The sequence below is a fragment of the Rhipicephalus sanguineus genome, chromosome 6, assembly GCF_013339695.2.
Source record: "Rhipicephalus sanguineus isolate Rsan-2018 chromosome 6, BIME_Rsan_1.4, whole genome shotgun sequence".
Classification (NCBI taxonomy): Eukaryota; Metazoa; Arthropoda; class Arachnida; order Ixodida; family Ixodidae; genus Rhipicephalus; species Rhipicephalus sanguineus.
This window is the reverse complement of record NC_051181.1, coordinates 62,089,488-62,104,523: the sequence shown is the minus strand read 5'-3', so window position 1 is coordinate 62,104,523 and position 15,036 is coordinate 62,089,488. Positions and strand designations below refer to the sequence as shown.

The window sequence follows — 15,036 nt, the reverse complement described above, 5'->3', positions numbered from 1 at the left end:
CGCCGTGATTGCGTGTCCTGTTTCGGGGTCTCGGAAAACTAACTACGTCTTGTTGGCGATAAGACGAAGTATTACTGTGGCTTTTTCACTCGTTTTTCTTTACGGACGGGCGCACAACCATAGTTTTCTTCCGTGCGCTCACTGACGCAGTTCGCTTACGCTATGGAAGCGCGCGCTGGTTGCGCTGCTGCCGGTGAGTTGAGCAGCGATTCTTCCGATGCGGACTATTCCCCAAGTGCCGAATCAGAATCTGATTCATTGGATTTCAGTTCGTCAGACGAGGATTTTTTGACGAGTTCAGACTCCGATGACGATCAAGGAGCGAGATCTGAAACGCGTACGCGGCGAGCCATGCTTCAAAGACTATCACACGCTGAAAAGTTTCTAGTGTTAGAGCACAAACGTTTTTAACCGGAAATGTACTCTGGTGCGCTTATTTTCGCATGTCTGTGAGCTATGTTAATACAATGCAGAATTTGTATTCATAAAAAACTGTGAAGCTTTTTTTTTTAGGATTCTGCTTGATTTTACTACGAATAAACCATATGTATGTAACAACAAAACTCATTTTTTTGTCACTTTACGGTCACGAAAAAAAATTTTAGACAATTTTTTTCTTAAATAGAATCGTCTGGAGAACTTATTTCAGCAATAAAAAAATTACACATTTTTGGACTGGATTTCGCGAAAAAATTCGACCCTCAAAGGGTTAATATTGGAGTGATAGGCCAGCAAAGTCATAAAATCTGCATTAAAAAAAAAGTGCTTTCTTGTACCTGTAGTGAAATATGAACTTCTGAGAAATCTGTGCCGAGTTTCATGTAATGAAGCTTCCCTCCTTTCTACAGAGACATTTTTTTCACCTAAACTTAAAATATTGCGTTAAAAATAAAAATATCCGGCATTCCTCTTAGTCTGTTTTAATCTGAAGATGCCCTTTGGTATATTGCAAGGCCAGTCAGCAAGATAAGCATGGCTTCACAGCATCGGGTTCAACATGCCTTATTGCTTACAACATTTTTTTTAGCAGACTTTTATGAAAATTTCACAGCTTATGTACTTTTATGTGCCAATTTCAGTTATGCAATTATTTTGCTAACATTGCATATAGTTTTCTCATATTACAAAGTTTGCCCAATGGTATACACAATTAAATAATGTAAGAATTGTTGAGGCTCTACAACCCAAACCCACAATATAATTATGAGGGATGCCGGAGTGGAGGGCTCTGGAAATTTCGATCACCTGGGGTTCATTAAAGGGACACTAAAGAGAAACAATGAATTGGTTTAGACTTATAAATTGTGCTCTGAGAACACCAATATCGTTAATTTCACCATAATAGGTTTATTAACCCTTTGAGGCGCCACCTAGGAAGAACTGTCTGCAAATGCATCAAACTTACACAGCGTCATTTCAAGGCACTCAATATTCTATTGCAACAAAAATCATGTCATAATATATTAATTTATGTGTGTTGAAGTAATGAATCGTAACTATATAGTAAATAAATATCTATTTATTCAGAAGCCATTCATGCTCTGTTATTACATAAATAGAAGCAAATTCCAGGCTAGAAATATGGTGCAAATTCGTTTTCGGTTATGTCCATGTTGAGCAAAGAAAAATTATACTTTTGCCATGGCTTGCGGGAAGCGGCACGTCAACCGACTCGTCCAACGTGGTAGTGCCTTCAGCAAAGTGATCATATGCAACAGTACACTGAAAAATGAAGTAAATGAAGACAAATTTATTATGCAGGAAGTTCAATTCATCCAAACCTCAATGTGTCTTGCTCTTTGTTAGCCACTAGTCGATGCAACTAGCAGCAACAACTTGTGCACACAATCGTGTACATAGCGCCTCAGAGGGTAATAAAGAACAAATTCAAGTTGAAAGTTTCATTTTTAAATTTCGCGCCGAAATCTTCCCGCGTGACATCACGGATTTCAAAGTGTATTTATCGTATTTTGGCGCCACTGGCTCAACAAAATTACCCGAAACTTGGTACGTTAAGTCTATGGCCCCCTCAGAGGACAATGTACTTCATTTTTACCGATTAGCAGCTACGTAGTCCCTAGTAGGCGCCGTCAAAACATGCGACGTCACGGCGAATGGTGCGGAAACTTCAAGGTGGCGTCGCCACCCACGTTTTGTTTTTGCACGTTTTCTCGCTTACTAAGCATCTTCTCGCAGCAAGTGTGGTGTTTTTATCGTGAAAGAGTACTTTACTAATATGAGAAAAATCGTTTTGCTCTTTAGTGTCCCTTTAACGTGAACCGAAATCTACGTACACAGGCCTCCAGCATTTCGCTTCCATAGAAATGCAGCCGCCGCAGCCGGGATTCAATCCCGCGACCTTTGGGTCAGTAGTCAAGCACCATAACCACTACACCACCATGATGGGTACAAAATTAAATATATAATTGGAGGCTGGTCCCTGCGATGACATCAAGCGTACTCTATGGCCGGGCCCACAGAGCCACGAGTCATAGTCCACTGGTCTCATTGGATGAAAGCCTACTATATTTGCAGGTAGCGCCATCGTTATCTGGTTCAGGCCAGGTCATATGTCCATAACAGGTGCTCGATCGTAGCCGTGGACATTTGAGTTGATCAATATGGGCAGGTATCCCCAAATGGTCCATGGAGATGTGGCCAGGCACAGGTGACCGATGGAGTAAATGTCACATCCCACGAGGGATCTTCGCAATGCCACATCCTTCCGGCAGATAAGCCTGCCTGGGAGGTTTGAACCGCATGATGTGGAATTACTCTTGAGGTTCAGCAGAGAATCTCCTTGCGGTGGAGGAAAACACACCGGGGGTCACTTGGGAAAGGTGCTTCCAGAGTGGGTGGCAGTGTCAGCTTGTGTGTGAGCAGACATAGCGTCCCGTGGAATGCACTGTATCCGAAGCTGACTGGGCATCTGTACAGTTATTTAATGTACTTCACCTGCGAAAAGGTGGGCGCTGTATAACCTTGGGGACCTGCTTTATGGATGAGGTAGAGTTGGTGTGTAGTATTACAACCGATGCCGGCAATGCAGAAGCAACTTTGCACCACAGTGGATGTATAACCACCTGCTTGTTCGTGCAGTTCACATTGGTACAGGCCACCAGTGAGCCTGTCAGAAGTGCAGCACATGCTTCTTCAACATGGTGCTGAAAGGTAGCCGTTTGCTTTAAAGTATCAGTTATTTTTTTGTTCCTAAACGGAAAACTTTCTTTGATACTGTTACAGTTACGAAGCAAATTAACACATCACAATAAACTGGACTGAGAAATGTATGCATTAAACAAGGATGGATGAACAGCAGTCACGGCATATTGAACATATGCGAGGGAGTCAACGTCAAGCCGGCATTTCGATTACAAAAACAAATAAGGATGCGTATAAAGCATAGATCCCCCGTAAGCAGAAGCTTCAGTTGTTAGATACAGCACTGTATTCAGAATTGAATGTTCTGAAGGACTTGCAGCATGTTTTATTGGTGACAGGCCCGTAACTAGGGGGGGGGTTGAGGGGGTTCTGACCCCCCCCGAAATTTTTTTGATGCTTTAACTTTTCGGGTGATACTAAAATATTTACACGCCTTCACAGCGACCCCCAGCTGCCAAAGTTACACTGCAACTTTCCTGGCATTGCTTCCCTCTTCTTCCTTTCTTCAAACCTACCAGAACACCTCAGCGCTCCCTCCCCCGCACGCGCACCTGCCCTATTTGTACAGCTTTGCACTTCGCCCTCGCGTTCCTTCGAGTCTTTTCTTTTTCGTCTTTCACCCCGTAGCAGCTCCTTTATTGATTCCAGATGCTTTCCTTGTGCATTGCCGCTGGAGAAGTTATCCGTCTGTGCGGACCGCACGTGTCGGCTTTGGGTTTCTACGAAAAGCGCGTCTCCTTCTGTGAAAGTAAACAGTTCGACAGCAACGGCAACACCAACACGACGTGCGCAAATTTGCCAGGGAACGAAACCCCTAAGCGGAAAAACTCAGCGGCGCATTCCGAGGACGCAGGCTGCAGGGTAAACTTTTCTCAAACTGTAGTCTTCGCCACCGAAACGAATCATCGAAGATGACATCTACTGAAAGACTGGCATATCCGAGCAACTTCGAACAACCTTAACCGCACGCAAGGAAATCTACCTCTTCTGTACACACAAGGTATATGCGCCTCCCTACAAAGCACACAAAGCGAGGATACAGCCGGCACACAATCCGGCACCAGCGGTCAACTTTCACAGGAGAGAAAAAACGCCGCCAAGCTGGGCTGCGCGCGGGAGTACAGAGGCTGACGTCACAGCCTACAAAGTGCATTTTTGGGGGGTCACGGCTATTTAATTAGCGCAGCCCAGAGAGAATTATGCAGGCGCCCAGGGAGCCGTCTGTGAAAAGGTGACTTTTTCACAGGAACGGAGCAACACCTGCTTTCTGGACTGTACCACGGGAGTGCAAATGTCTCGGCAGTGCATTCTTGGGGGGTTCACGTATATTAAGGGGAGTATGGAGTGCCCATGGAGTCTTCTGTGAAAAGGTCTTTAAGTAGCGTTAATCCAGTTTGCTGCAGCGGGAGTACAATAATGGTCCTGCATGCACACCAGCTGTAGCGGCGTTCAGAAAACACATGCGCCACGCGGGAGCCGGCGCGTTCATCACACTTCTACATTCTAGCCACTGTAAAGTGGATAAGAGAGGAAGAAAACATCGCCCGCCGTTCACGCCAGGCAGTCGAAGCAGTCGCAAGGCAGAACCGTTTGGACCGCCGAAGTGAGAGGTTGTCTGCTTCGTGCTCGGCGATCTCTACGCGATCTCTACGCTTCCCTCAGCGGCCGCCCGGCCGCTTGGCCTCACGTTTCCTGAGTGGACGAGCGGGACCATGCCCCGGAAGGCCACTGGCAAGCACATGAAGAAGACCGGCAAGGACGAGAGATCCCTCCAACATCAGGAGGAGATTTCCGAGCGCCAGAACGTTCCTGCCATCGAGGACCGGCCTCTGGAGAAGGCCAAGGAAGCGCTACCACGCTCCCAGGCCACTTCGAAGCCTCCCCCCACCACTGCGGCACCCCCTAAGCCTGCCAGCAACACCTCGGCACCTGCTGCCCCTGCTGCAACCGCACCCGCCGCTCCTCGCAATGCCGCGAAGCCTCACCTGCGCTCGAGCTCGGGCACTCGAGTGAGTCTCGCGACATTCGAGCTTGACAGTGATCCATGGGCACGAGAAACTGTGGCCCTACTGAAGAAACAGGAAGACGAGGAGTACCAGAACTTCGAGGCCTGGCTAGCTCGTAAGCGTGCCACACAGCGTGCTGCAATCCACGCGGCACATGCAAGCACGAGCTCGGCACAAACACCGACTGCGAGCCCCAACCATTTGGAGCAGCAGGCGGTCACAACAATCGGAGATTGGCTGCTCAACAAGGCCAAGGACGCAGCACCAGTTGCCGCCGACCTTCCCGAACCAGCAGCAGTTACCACGCCAGCCGACGCAGACGCGCCGGCTAGTGCACATGCCGCGACGTCGGAAGACGAAGCCATGGACGCCACGGCGACCTCGCGTAAGCGGGGACGCGAGGAAGACGCAGCGGAAGGCCCGCGGAAGCAAGCGAGCACTCACGCAACAGCGGCAACCACAACAACAACAGCTGCAGCAGCACCTGCCGCTTCCCCCTCCATGCGGGACGACGCGGCGAGCCTGACAGCAACTCCTACAGCCCTCCTCGCACAGGCGGCCTCCGCCGGCACCGTTGCTGCGCCCCCTGTGGCTCCAGTGCAAAGGAGAAAGAAAAACAAACGGAATGCTCGCCCCAAGCGCCGGCTCCCGGCGCGCGTGTACGAGACATTCGCAGCAGAGGCCCCGACTGCTCCGAGGCCTCACAACTCCACGGTCGCCGTGCCGCGCCCGTGTCCAGGCCCCCTGCCAGCTGAGGACGACTTCGTCACCGTCGTCTCCAAGGCAGCACAGCGGAGAGCCAGGGCACTCGAGGCCGCGGCTGTTGCGATCGATCCTACCGTGGTAGGGACAGCCCTGTTCCGTCCCTCAGCCCCTGGCGGTTCTTTCAGCGGATCGCCGCGTCTGACACTCGCGGCGGCACTCGCTAAGCGGCCCGGTGTGACGGCGGTGCGTGTCAACCACCGTCTAAACATCGTGGCCGCGGACGCGTCGACGCCGTCGTGTTTGTCGGAACTCCTCGCCATCAGGGAGCTCGGCGGCGTCCCTGTCACTGCCAGGGAGCCCGCGGATCGTCGCTCCAGCACCGGCTTCGTCTACGGCGTGGACGGCGACCTGACGAACGCCGAGCTACTCGCGGGCATCACATCGGCGGTTCCCGTGCTCTCGGCAACGAGGGAGGGAGCCTCGGTGAAGCTACGATTCGCCGAACCGCTCCCACCTGAACGAGTCGTGCTGTTCGGCCTGCGGTTGCGGGTGCGACATGCGAGGCCGCGACCACGCCAGTGCCAGCAGTGCGGTCGCTTCGGCCACGTTGCCGAGGCATGTCAGCGCAAGGGAGCGTGCATCCGCTGCGGCCGCCAACACCTGGAGACGGAGAGCTGCAAGCCCCGCTGCGTCAACTGCGGCGGGGCTCATACAGCTGACACCCCCACCTGTCCTCGCTGGCAGGAGGAAAGGAGAGTGGCCACGCTCATCGCCGCCACTCCAACGCCGCTCTCGAGAAGGGCGGTCAAGGCCGCAGTACGCGAGGAGTCCCGTGAGGTGCGCTCCTACGCTGCTGCGGTTAAGAACAAACTTCTCGAGGGCAACACCACGGATCCCGGCCTGCAGCGCCCATCTCCTGCGCCGCGCCGATCTCTCCTGCCAACGGCGAGCTCCCCCAGGTCGAGCCTGCCTGCTACCCCACCCGCTGCGCCTGCCGAGGACCCGCGGGACACTCTCATCACAAACCTGCTGGCCACACTGCAGGCGGTGATGCAATTCCTTCCTGAGGAGCACCCGCTGCGAGCCACCTGCCTCCAGGCGCTCGGCACGCGGTCCGGTGCCCCCGGGAGCGAGTAGACTCGCCCCTACTCGTCGGCACATCCTCCCAAGGAATCCCGACATCGTCGGCCACGGCTGACCACAACCTCGGCTGCGGATTTCAACCGCTGCAGCCTCAGCTCCATGCCAACTTTGCCGCGCCCGCGCCTGCTGCGCTTTGACCCCTTTCCTCTTTTCTCTTTCTTCTCTTCTTTTTCTCCCACTTCCCCCTACCCCCCTAAGGCACTGCGCCGTGCTCCCTATTGGGCTGCAGAAATTAGGTGCCTTTTTCCTTTTCCTTTTGAATCACTATACATACAGTCGCAAACGTCTTTTTGGAGCCACTGGCCACTTCTGTGTGCGTGCACAGGATTGCGGCAGCAAAATGAAAAGACACTCTGCAACAATGAAGCAAAGGAGTCTTGCGTCTTACTTCAAGAAAGTTCGAACCGATGAAGCGGACGGAGAAGAACCGCCTCCTTCGAAGGATAAAACTTCGCCCTCCTCAGCACTGGTGGAAAGCCAAGCGCGTCGGAACTTCTGTAGCGACTCAGGAGAATGCACCGGTTTATGTGAATCACCTGAGAACGAACACAAGCAGGACACCCATGCGCCGCCGGAAAATGATGGTGGCCGCAGTGCAACTCCAAGTGACCTTTGTTCTACAGTCAACGCTGGGCAAAGTGACGCCTTTACCACTGGGCAATGCCCAAGGAAGGTGAGTGGCATGGCACCTACACATTCTGGTTCGCCTCCCCTCTGTGCGACGAGTGCGAATATTTTGGACTTGGGACTGTTTGTCTCGAAAAGCAATAATGTAAATGATCCAGAGACGACGGAGAAGCTGCTGCTCAATCCGTGGACCCCTCCGGCTAACTATGATTATCCAGCCACAGGGAAAAGGAATCTGAAGTTCCAACCTCACTGGGTAGATCGTTACCCATGGCTTGTTTATTCAGAGAAGCTTCACGGAGCATTATGCAAATATTGCGTAGTCTTCGCAAGCGAGTGTGCAGGAAAAGGGGAGCACCAGCGCTTGGGCTGTTTTGTAACTAAGGAGTTCACCAATTACAAGAAAGCCATGGACGCCTTTAAGAGCCACGCATCCAGCAGTTATCACGCCATGTCAACAACGCTATCGGAGAACTTCTTAGCAGTCCGGTCCCGCTCACAGCATGACATCTTAACACAACTTGACCACGGTCTTAAAAAGCAGGCGGAAGAAAACCGCAAGAACTTGCTGCCAATAATAGAAACAATCCTTTTCTGTGGCAGGCAAGAAGTACCGCTTCGCGGCACAGACGACTCTGGTCCGATAAATATGTCTGAAGTGCTGCCATTGAAAAATGATGGAAATTTCCGCGCACTGCTTAGGATGAGAGCAAAATGTGGAGATGCCGCCTTGAGAGCTCACATGGAAACATCTCCGGCGAATGCGCTGTACACGAGCCCAAAAATTCAAAATGAGTTGATCACCCTCTGTGGTAAAATCATACAAAGAAAGATAGTTGAAAACGTCAACTCAGGTTCGTGTTTTTCAGTTCTAGCTGACGAGGCCACTGATATATCTCGCACCGCCCACATTTCCCTATGTGTAAGGTACGTTGGACACGACACGTCGGGAGTGCCCATACTTAAAGAAGATTTTGTAGATTTCGTTCCCGTGTACGATCTCACTGGCAAGGCGCTGGCGAGCACAATCCTGAACAGCCTTAGAGGTCATGGCTTTGACCTGAACCTACTTTGCGGGCAAGGATACGACGGCGCGGCATCAATGAGCGGCCACCTTAACGGTGTTCAAGCCTTCATTCGTCAAACAGCGCCCAAAGCGTTGTACGTGCATTGTAGCGCCCACTCGTTGAACCTTGCTCTGCTTCACGCATGCAAACTCCCCAGCATCCGCAACTGTTTGGGAACTGTATCCTCAACCTGTACGTTTGTGAGAGCTTCGCCACAGAGGACGAACCAACTGCGAGACAAAGTAGAAGATTTAACACAAGAAAAAAGAAAATCAGTTCTCTCCTTTTGCCAAACAAGGTGGGTAGAGAGTCACGATGCACTTCAGCGTTTCCTTGAACTGTACGTGCCTATTGTACAATTCCTCGAATATTTGGAAGAAGAGGCCGCGTCATCTGATACTTCATCAAAAGCTTCTCAACTGCTCAATGCCATTACGAAGCCCGAGTTTGTCGTTTCGCTTCAGATCTGTAGCGACCTCTTCTCTTTGACACTGCCACTTTGCAAGTTTCTTCAAAAAATTGACTGTGACTTGGCTCAAGCGTGCGATCACGTAAAGAATGTTATAGACGTTCTTTCCACAAAAAGGGCTAGTGCGGAAACGGAATTTAATAAGATTTTTCTGAAGTCGCTCTCTTTGCTGAAGATCACAAATGTTGAGATGGCCCTACCACGCATCACTGGAAGGCAGATGCAAAGAAGCAACGTACCTTCTGCTACTCCCGAAGAGTACTACCGGAGGAATGTGTATTTGCCTTTGCTGGCTGACTTCGAAAATCAATTAAGAGACCGGTTCGATGCCCATAAGGTCGTGGTTGGCCTTAACATGCTGCTGCCGAAATTCTGCGCATCGGCTAGCCTTTCTGATATTGATGATGCAGTGCAGTTTTACCTTGGCGACATTCCTTCCGCTAATGTCATCGAAGCAGAGTTCACACTGTGGGTGAACAAATGCTGCCAGATCGAAGAAAAGAATCGCCCAGCTTGTGCTTTACAGGCCTTAGAGATGTGCAACCGCGACTTTTTTCCGAACATCCACAGCCTACTTTCTATCCTGGCGACTTTACCCGTGTCGACGTCGACCCCGGAACGGACTTTTTCCACACTGAGAAGGCTGAAGAGCTACCTTCGAAATCATATGAACAACGACAGATTGACCGGACTAGCACTGCTCAGCATCCATCGAGAACTTCAAGTGACCCCAGAACAAGTCCTCACAGAATTTTGCAAGTTGCCGAGAAGGAAAAACTTCCTCGTTTAAACTTCCCTCTATGTTTCAAGAGTCGATTAAAAGCTAAACCCAGCTAGCCCAAGCTTCAACCCTTCTATTCTTTCGCAATTACGAGGAAACTATCCAGCAAGCAGAATGTGCGAACGGTAACAAGAAGATCGGAATGTCGGGCGACTTGTTTGTTTGCTTGCATACATACTGTCACGGACTGCCATTTTTGCGACCCGGCGTAACGGCAAATTAACGGGCGCCGCACTCCCCCGCTGACCGGTGGAACCGTTCGCTCATGAAAAGACTGGTCTTTAGTGCAGGGAAGTACTGAATGGGGTGTTCTTCTTCAAACGTTAGTCGCCGATGTTTGATCCTTTGTACCTACGGCGGCGTCGGCAGAGTCGTCAAAGGCCGCGATGCACCCCGAACCAGCTGTAGACTGCAAGACGCACCGGCTGAAACCAAGGAAACTGACCATTCCCACGGGCAAAACTGCTTGTGGACAAGCCGTATGAGAGAACCCCAACAGGTTGTCACTCTCGCTCAGTTGAGGACCCTCTCCTAATTAAAAAGGGACGCGGTCAATATATTTTTAGGGTTTCTAACAATGAAACGTGCATGATTGGACCCATGATTGGACCCACGGAGGTCGATTTAAGCGCAGGATTTCGCCTTGCTAAGCAGTCTAGTTGCTGACCAACATGGTGTAGAAGGAGATCAAGAAGTATCCCTTAAGTGGTTGTGGCTCCGTATCGGCTGGCCACCTAAACTTAGCCATTCGTCTAGTTGTGACGCGAAATTAACGTCTGTAACGTAGGCATCGGTACTTGAATCTCGAGTAAGTTCAACCTGCCCGAGATCGGCTTCAAGCACTAGCCTACCGGAAACACCAGCGCTGCAACACCGCCGACATCGCAGTTGTGCCAGAACTCTCTCTGACTTCTTGCATCCGATCGTCGTGGACTCAACGCTGCCGGTCATCACAGGTATCCCTTCACCTGTTTATACCTTCGGACTTTCTCATCTGTAGTTTTATTGTTGGTTAGTTTTGTGTAGTTTGTAATACTTCTCTCTTGTAAGCTGATTTATTGATTTTATATGTATTTTGTTAGTTGGTATTAAGTGTTGTACTAGATTCCTCGTGCTGCAATATCACTAGAGTTTTGTTTTTCCCCACACACGTCTCTGATCTCTTCACTGTCTCTGCTTACGTACGGAACGACCTAACCTGCTGCCATTCCCGTCGCCGACTTCGCGCTGGCGACGCTAGAGTGGCAGCTTGTAACACATACATACCGTTTTTGTACCGTGGTTACATTGTGTTACTTCATCAGGAGCCGTTGGTCGCGGTGTCCCCGGCTTTGGTGGTGCTATTGTCCAAACTTATTTCTTGCTTTAACCAGAATTTGAGGTTGACATACCAATTTCTTTATTTGGGTACAAATAATTGAAAAGTACCATCGAATTATTACAAGTAAGCGATGTACTTGATTTATTCACAAAAATAAGCCAGTATAAATCTTAAAAAATGGCAGCCGTTCTACACGCAAACCCCCCCCGAAAAAAATTCCTGGGTACGGCCCTGATTGGTGACTACAGTCAATACAGACACTCTTTGAATGCACCGTGGCTTGAGCTTGAAAGTGCAAGGCAAGCTTGACATCTGCAGAAACACACTTTATGCTTCTTGCACATTGCAAATGCTTGCTATGTTTTTGAAGGATCCCCAAAAATTACGAAGATTTTGTGAAAAGATTTACGGTGTGTATGCGCGTCCATGGAGGCACCCAAGGGGTATGTATTTTTGATCATACTGTACGATATTGGTTACCTAACACCCAAGGTAGAGTGCTAAGCTGCCAGCCAGACAAACATTTTAAGATTTTCATTACATTGTCATTCTATGACAGGTGGTAAGAAAATCATTAAAACATAATATCTTATGCATGAAATATTTTTTGCTGTTGTTGTTTTAGTTATTTTTTCAGCTACATTTGCTTTATGTAATTATGCACTATAAATAGAAGTCGCCACAAAAGTGCCATTCCTAATACCTATTTATCAATCAAACCGATGTAACATCATTCACTCAAACTCTTTCAGAAATTTGCTAGACACCCAAATAGTGTACAAACTCGTCCACTCTTGGGGCAAACACGGCTCAGCATGGCAGCGCTCCGTGGCGCGGCCGCGCCGGGACCCACGGGAGATACTTCGTGTCGTCTCTATAGCGCTAGGGCGTGCCTCTCTAGCTTTAGTGTAGTATAGTAAGAGTGGCGCGCTTCCTGTGTGCCTGTGCTGCTTCGTGGAGCGCTGCCTTGCGGTGCCATGCTCAGCCTAAGAACAGATGCTCCTGTACATTTTAATTGTACCACTTATTTATGATAGAAAACTTGCAACCTCAACCAGCACTTCTCTAGATATTTTACTTCACTGCAAGTACCGCCTCCAAGTCAGCTGTGCCTGGTATGGCCAACGGTCGATTCCACGAAAGATCGAAAAAGGGTGTATATTTGATGTTTCCGATTTTCCTGATAATTTTGTATGTTGTGCACATATGACTGCACAGCACGAAATCGCAGTTCGTTTTCAAATAAAAATTTTTTTCAACACAGCAAAATTCGACAAGTGTCGCCGGTTGACGACGACCATTTTACGAAGAGTGCGTTTTCGTAAATTCGCAATCATGCTGGAAGCCACTGAAGCTTTATATTACAAATATCTTTCCTTTTAGCGGAAGTAGAAGTAAAGAGGAAATAGCTCTTATCATTTCATTGAATTCTGAGTAAATTATGTATTTTTAAAAATTCACGAAAAACGCTGCGTTTTTGAAAATCAGTCAAATTTGGGACGCTATGGCTACTTCAGTGAACATCTTAGCTTGTTCATATTTGCAGTATGAATAGGCCTTTATGTGAATAATGAACCTCTGCATTTGTATTTCTCTAATAATTTTCAAAGTAGTAAATTTTCATGCTCGAAACACCAAAAAGAGAAAAGTGCTCCTCCATTCAAAAATCTATAATAAAAAAAACCCAATCTCAATTTTGTTCAAAGTCCCCCAAAATGTTCTCAAAGGACTGCAGAATGATATTATGAAAAAACATGTTGCATCATTTTTTTTACAACAAAAGCAGAAAATGTCAAACATTGTGTTTCCAGAGCGTGGTGGCTACTGCGCAAAGGACATCTCTAGTAACAAGAAAATACAGTAACACGTCTTTTTTCTTTTCTGAGCTTCGCTAAACAACAGTAATGATCTATGGTCGTAAATTGGGAACTGTTTTGTAAAGAAAAAGACCGTTCCAATTAAATGCATTCGCGTGGTTTGCGACTTCACGCCAGTGTTAGACATCCCTCAGTCCACAGTATGCACTTTCAGTTGTAGCCTCCTTTTCTTTCATCTATTTCAGTTGAGTATAATTCATATCTTGAGTGCTAAAGAACGCATTCCCTCCATGCGTCTCTTATGAAGATGTGCTGTGCCAGAATTGAGAGACTGGTATAAAAGCCAAGGTCTCTTCATGAATGGAAATGAATTCCTGGAGAGCGGTCGCCAAGAGGTGTGGTTTTTGTTGGCCCAAATGTGTACGTTGTCAAACCTAATGTGATCAATGCAGAGTTTAAAAAGAATCGATTACGTGAAGATTGGTGGCAGCAGTTCTGGCCACGGACAAAACACGTTTTGTTTGCATTGCATCTGCTTTGTTTTGCATCTCCTTGTATCTCTTGAAGCTGTGCTGGCAGATCTGGTCTCCCTCTTGAATTGAGCGCGCATCCTACTTCATGACCGTCCGCAAAAGAGACTCGATCCGATATCTTCTACATAACGAAAATTCTGCTGCAGCGGAATTTTCTTTTTGTGCACCATGAGGCAGTCCGTACAAAATCTCGGCCATGGCTATAACGCCTACCCATAGCCACCTTCAGAGCGTAGGATAGTGATCGCATCAAAGTGAAGCACAATTTGGATGCTTAACTTCTATCTCAGGTGGTGTTTGGCTGACTGGCACAGCCGTACTCATTGCTGTCGTCTGCTCAGGCGGGCGTCCATCGCGCCGCCCTTTGCACCTGTCCGCCTAACGCATGCTACTCCGTTTACACGAGTGCTTGTAGCGCGGGCCACACGATCCGCACGGTGCGGATCCAGAGACCGGGCGGGAGAGCGACGAGCGGTGAAAAATGTATCGTGTAACCAACGCAATCGACACCCCAGCTTTTTCTCGTGCATAGCGACAAAGCCTGGCAAACAATGTGTGGCTGCTGTGCTTAGGTTGCACTGCGGTACTCGCCGTTCACCACTGCCGCCATTTGCGATTTCTCACATTCTTACAATGCATGATCGACTCAGCTACACATATTTCGCGTTTAGCTTCGTTACTTTTATATAAGCGCATTTACTAAAAAAAAATTACCCAGAGGAATGAAAATGTCCATGCTGCCCGTCGACGAGGAATGTAAATAATGTCGCAAATGCATTTAATTGGAACGATCTTTTTTTTCTTTACAAAACAGTTCCCACTTTCCAACAATAGATCATTACCGCTGTTTAGCGAAGCTCAGAGAAGAAAAAAGACGTGTTACTGTATTTTCTTGTTACTAGAGATGTCCTTTACGCAGTGGCCACCACGCTCTGGAAACACAATGTTTGACATTTTCTGCTTTTGTTGTAATAAAAATGATGCAACATGTTTTTTCATAATATCATTCTGCAGTCCATTGAGAACATTTTGGGGGACTTTGAACAAAATTGAGATTGGGTTTTTTTTATTATAGATTTTTGAATGGAGGAGCACTTTTCTCTTTTTGTGTTTCGAGCATGAAAATTTACTACTTTGAAAATTATTAGAGAAATACAAATGCAGAGGTTCATTATTCACATAAAGGCCTATTCATACTGCAAATATGAACAAGCTAAGATGTTCACTGAAGTAGCCATAGCGTCCCAAATTTGACTGATTTTCAAAAACGCAGCGTTTTTCGTGAATTTTTAAAAATACATAATTTACTCAGAATTCAATGAAATGATAAGAGCTATTTCCTCTTTACTTCTACTTCCGCTAAAAGGAAAGATATTTGTAATATAAAGCTTCAGTGGCTTCCAGC

The 15,036-nt window shown here is 48.1% G+C and overlaps 1 protein-coding gene across 1 annotated transcript; it reads left to right on the top strand.

Moving 5' to 3' along the window:
- Positions 1 to 4,874: 4,874 nt before the first annotated feature.
- Positions 4,875 to 7,010, top strand: LOC119397305 (proteoglycan 4). Its single transcript, XM_037664735.1, has one exon. It carries the CDS (start codon positions 4,875 to 4,877, stop codon positions 7,008 to 7,010), a length of 2,136 nt encoding a protein of 711 aa, XP_037520663.1.
- The last annotated feature ends 8,026 nt before the right edge of the window (positions 7,011 to 15,036 follow it).

Coding starts and splice junctions, on each gene's coding strand:
- LOC119397305 (XM_037664735.1), top strand. CDS start 4,875: ATGCCCCGGAAGGCCACTGGCAAGCACATGAAGAAGACCGGCAAGGAC.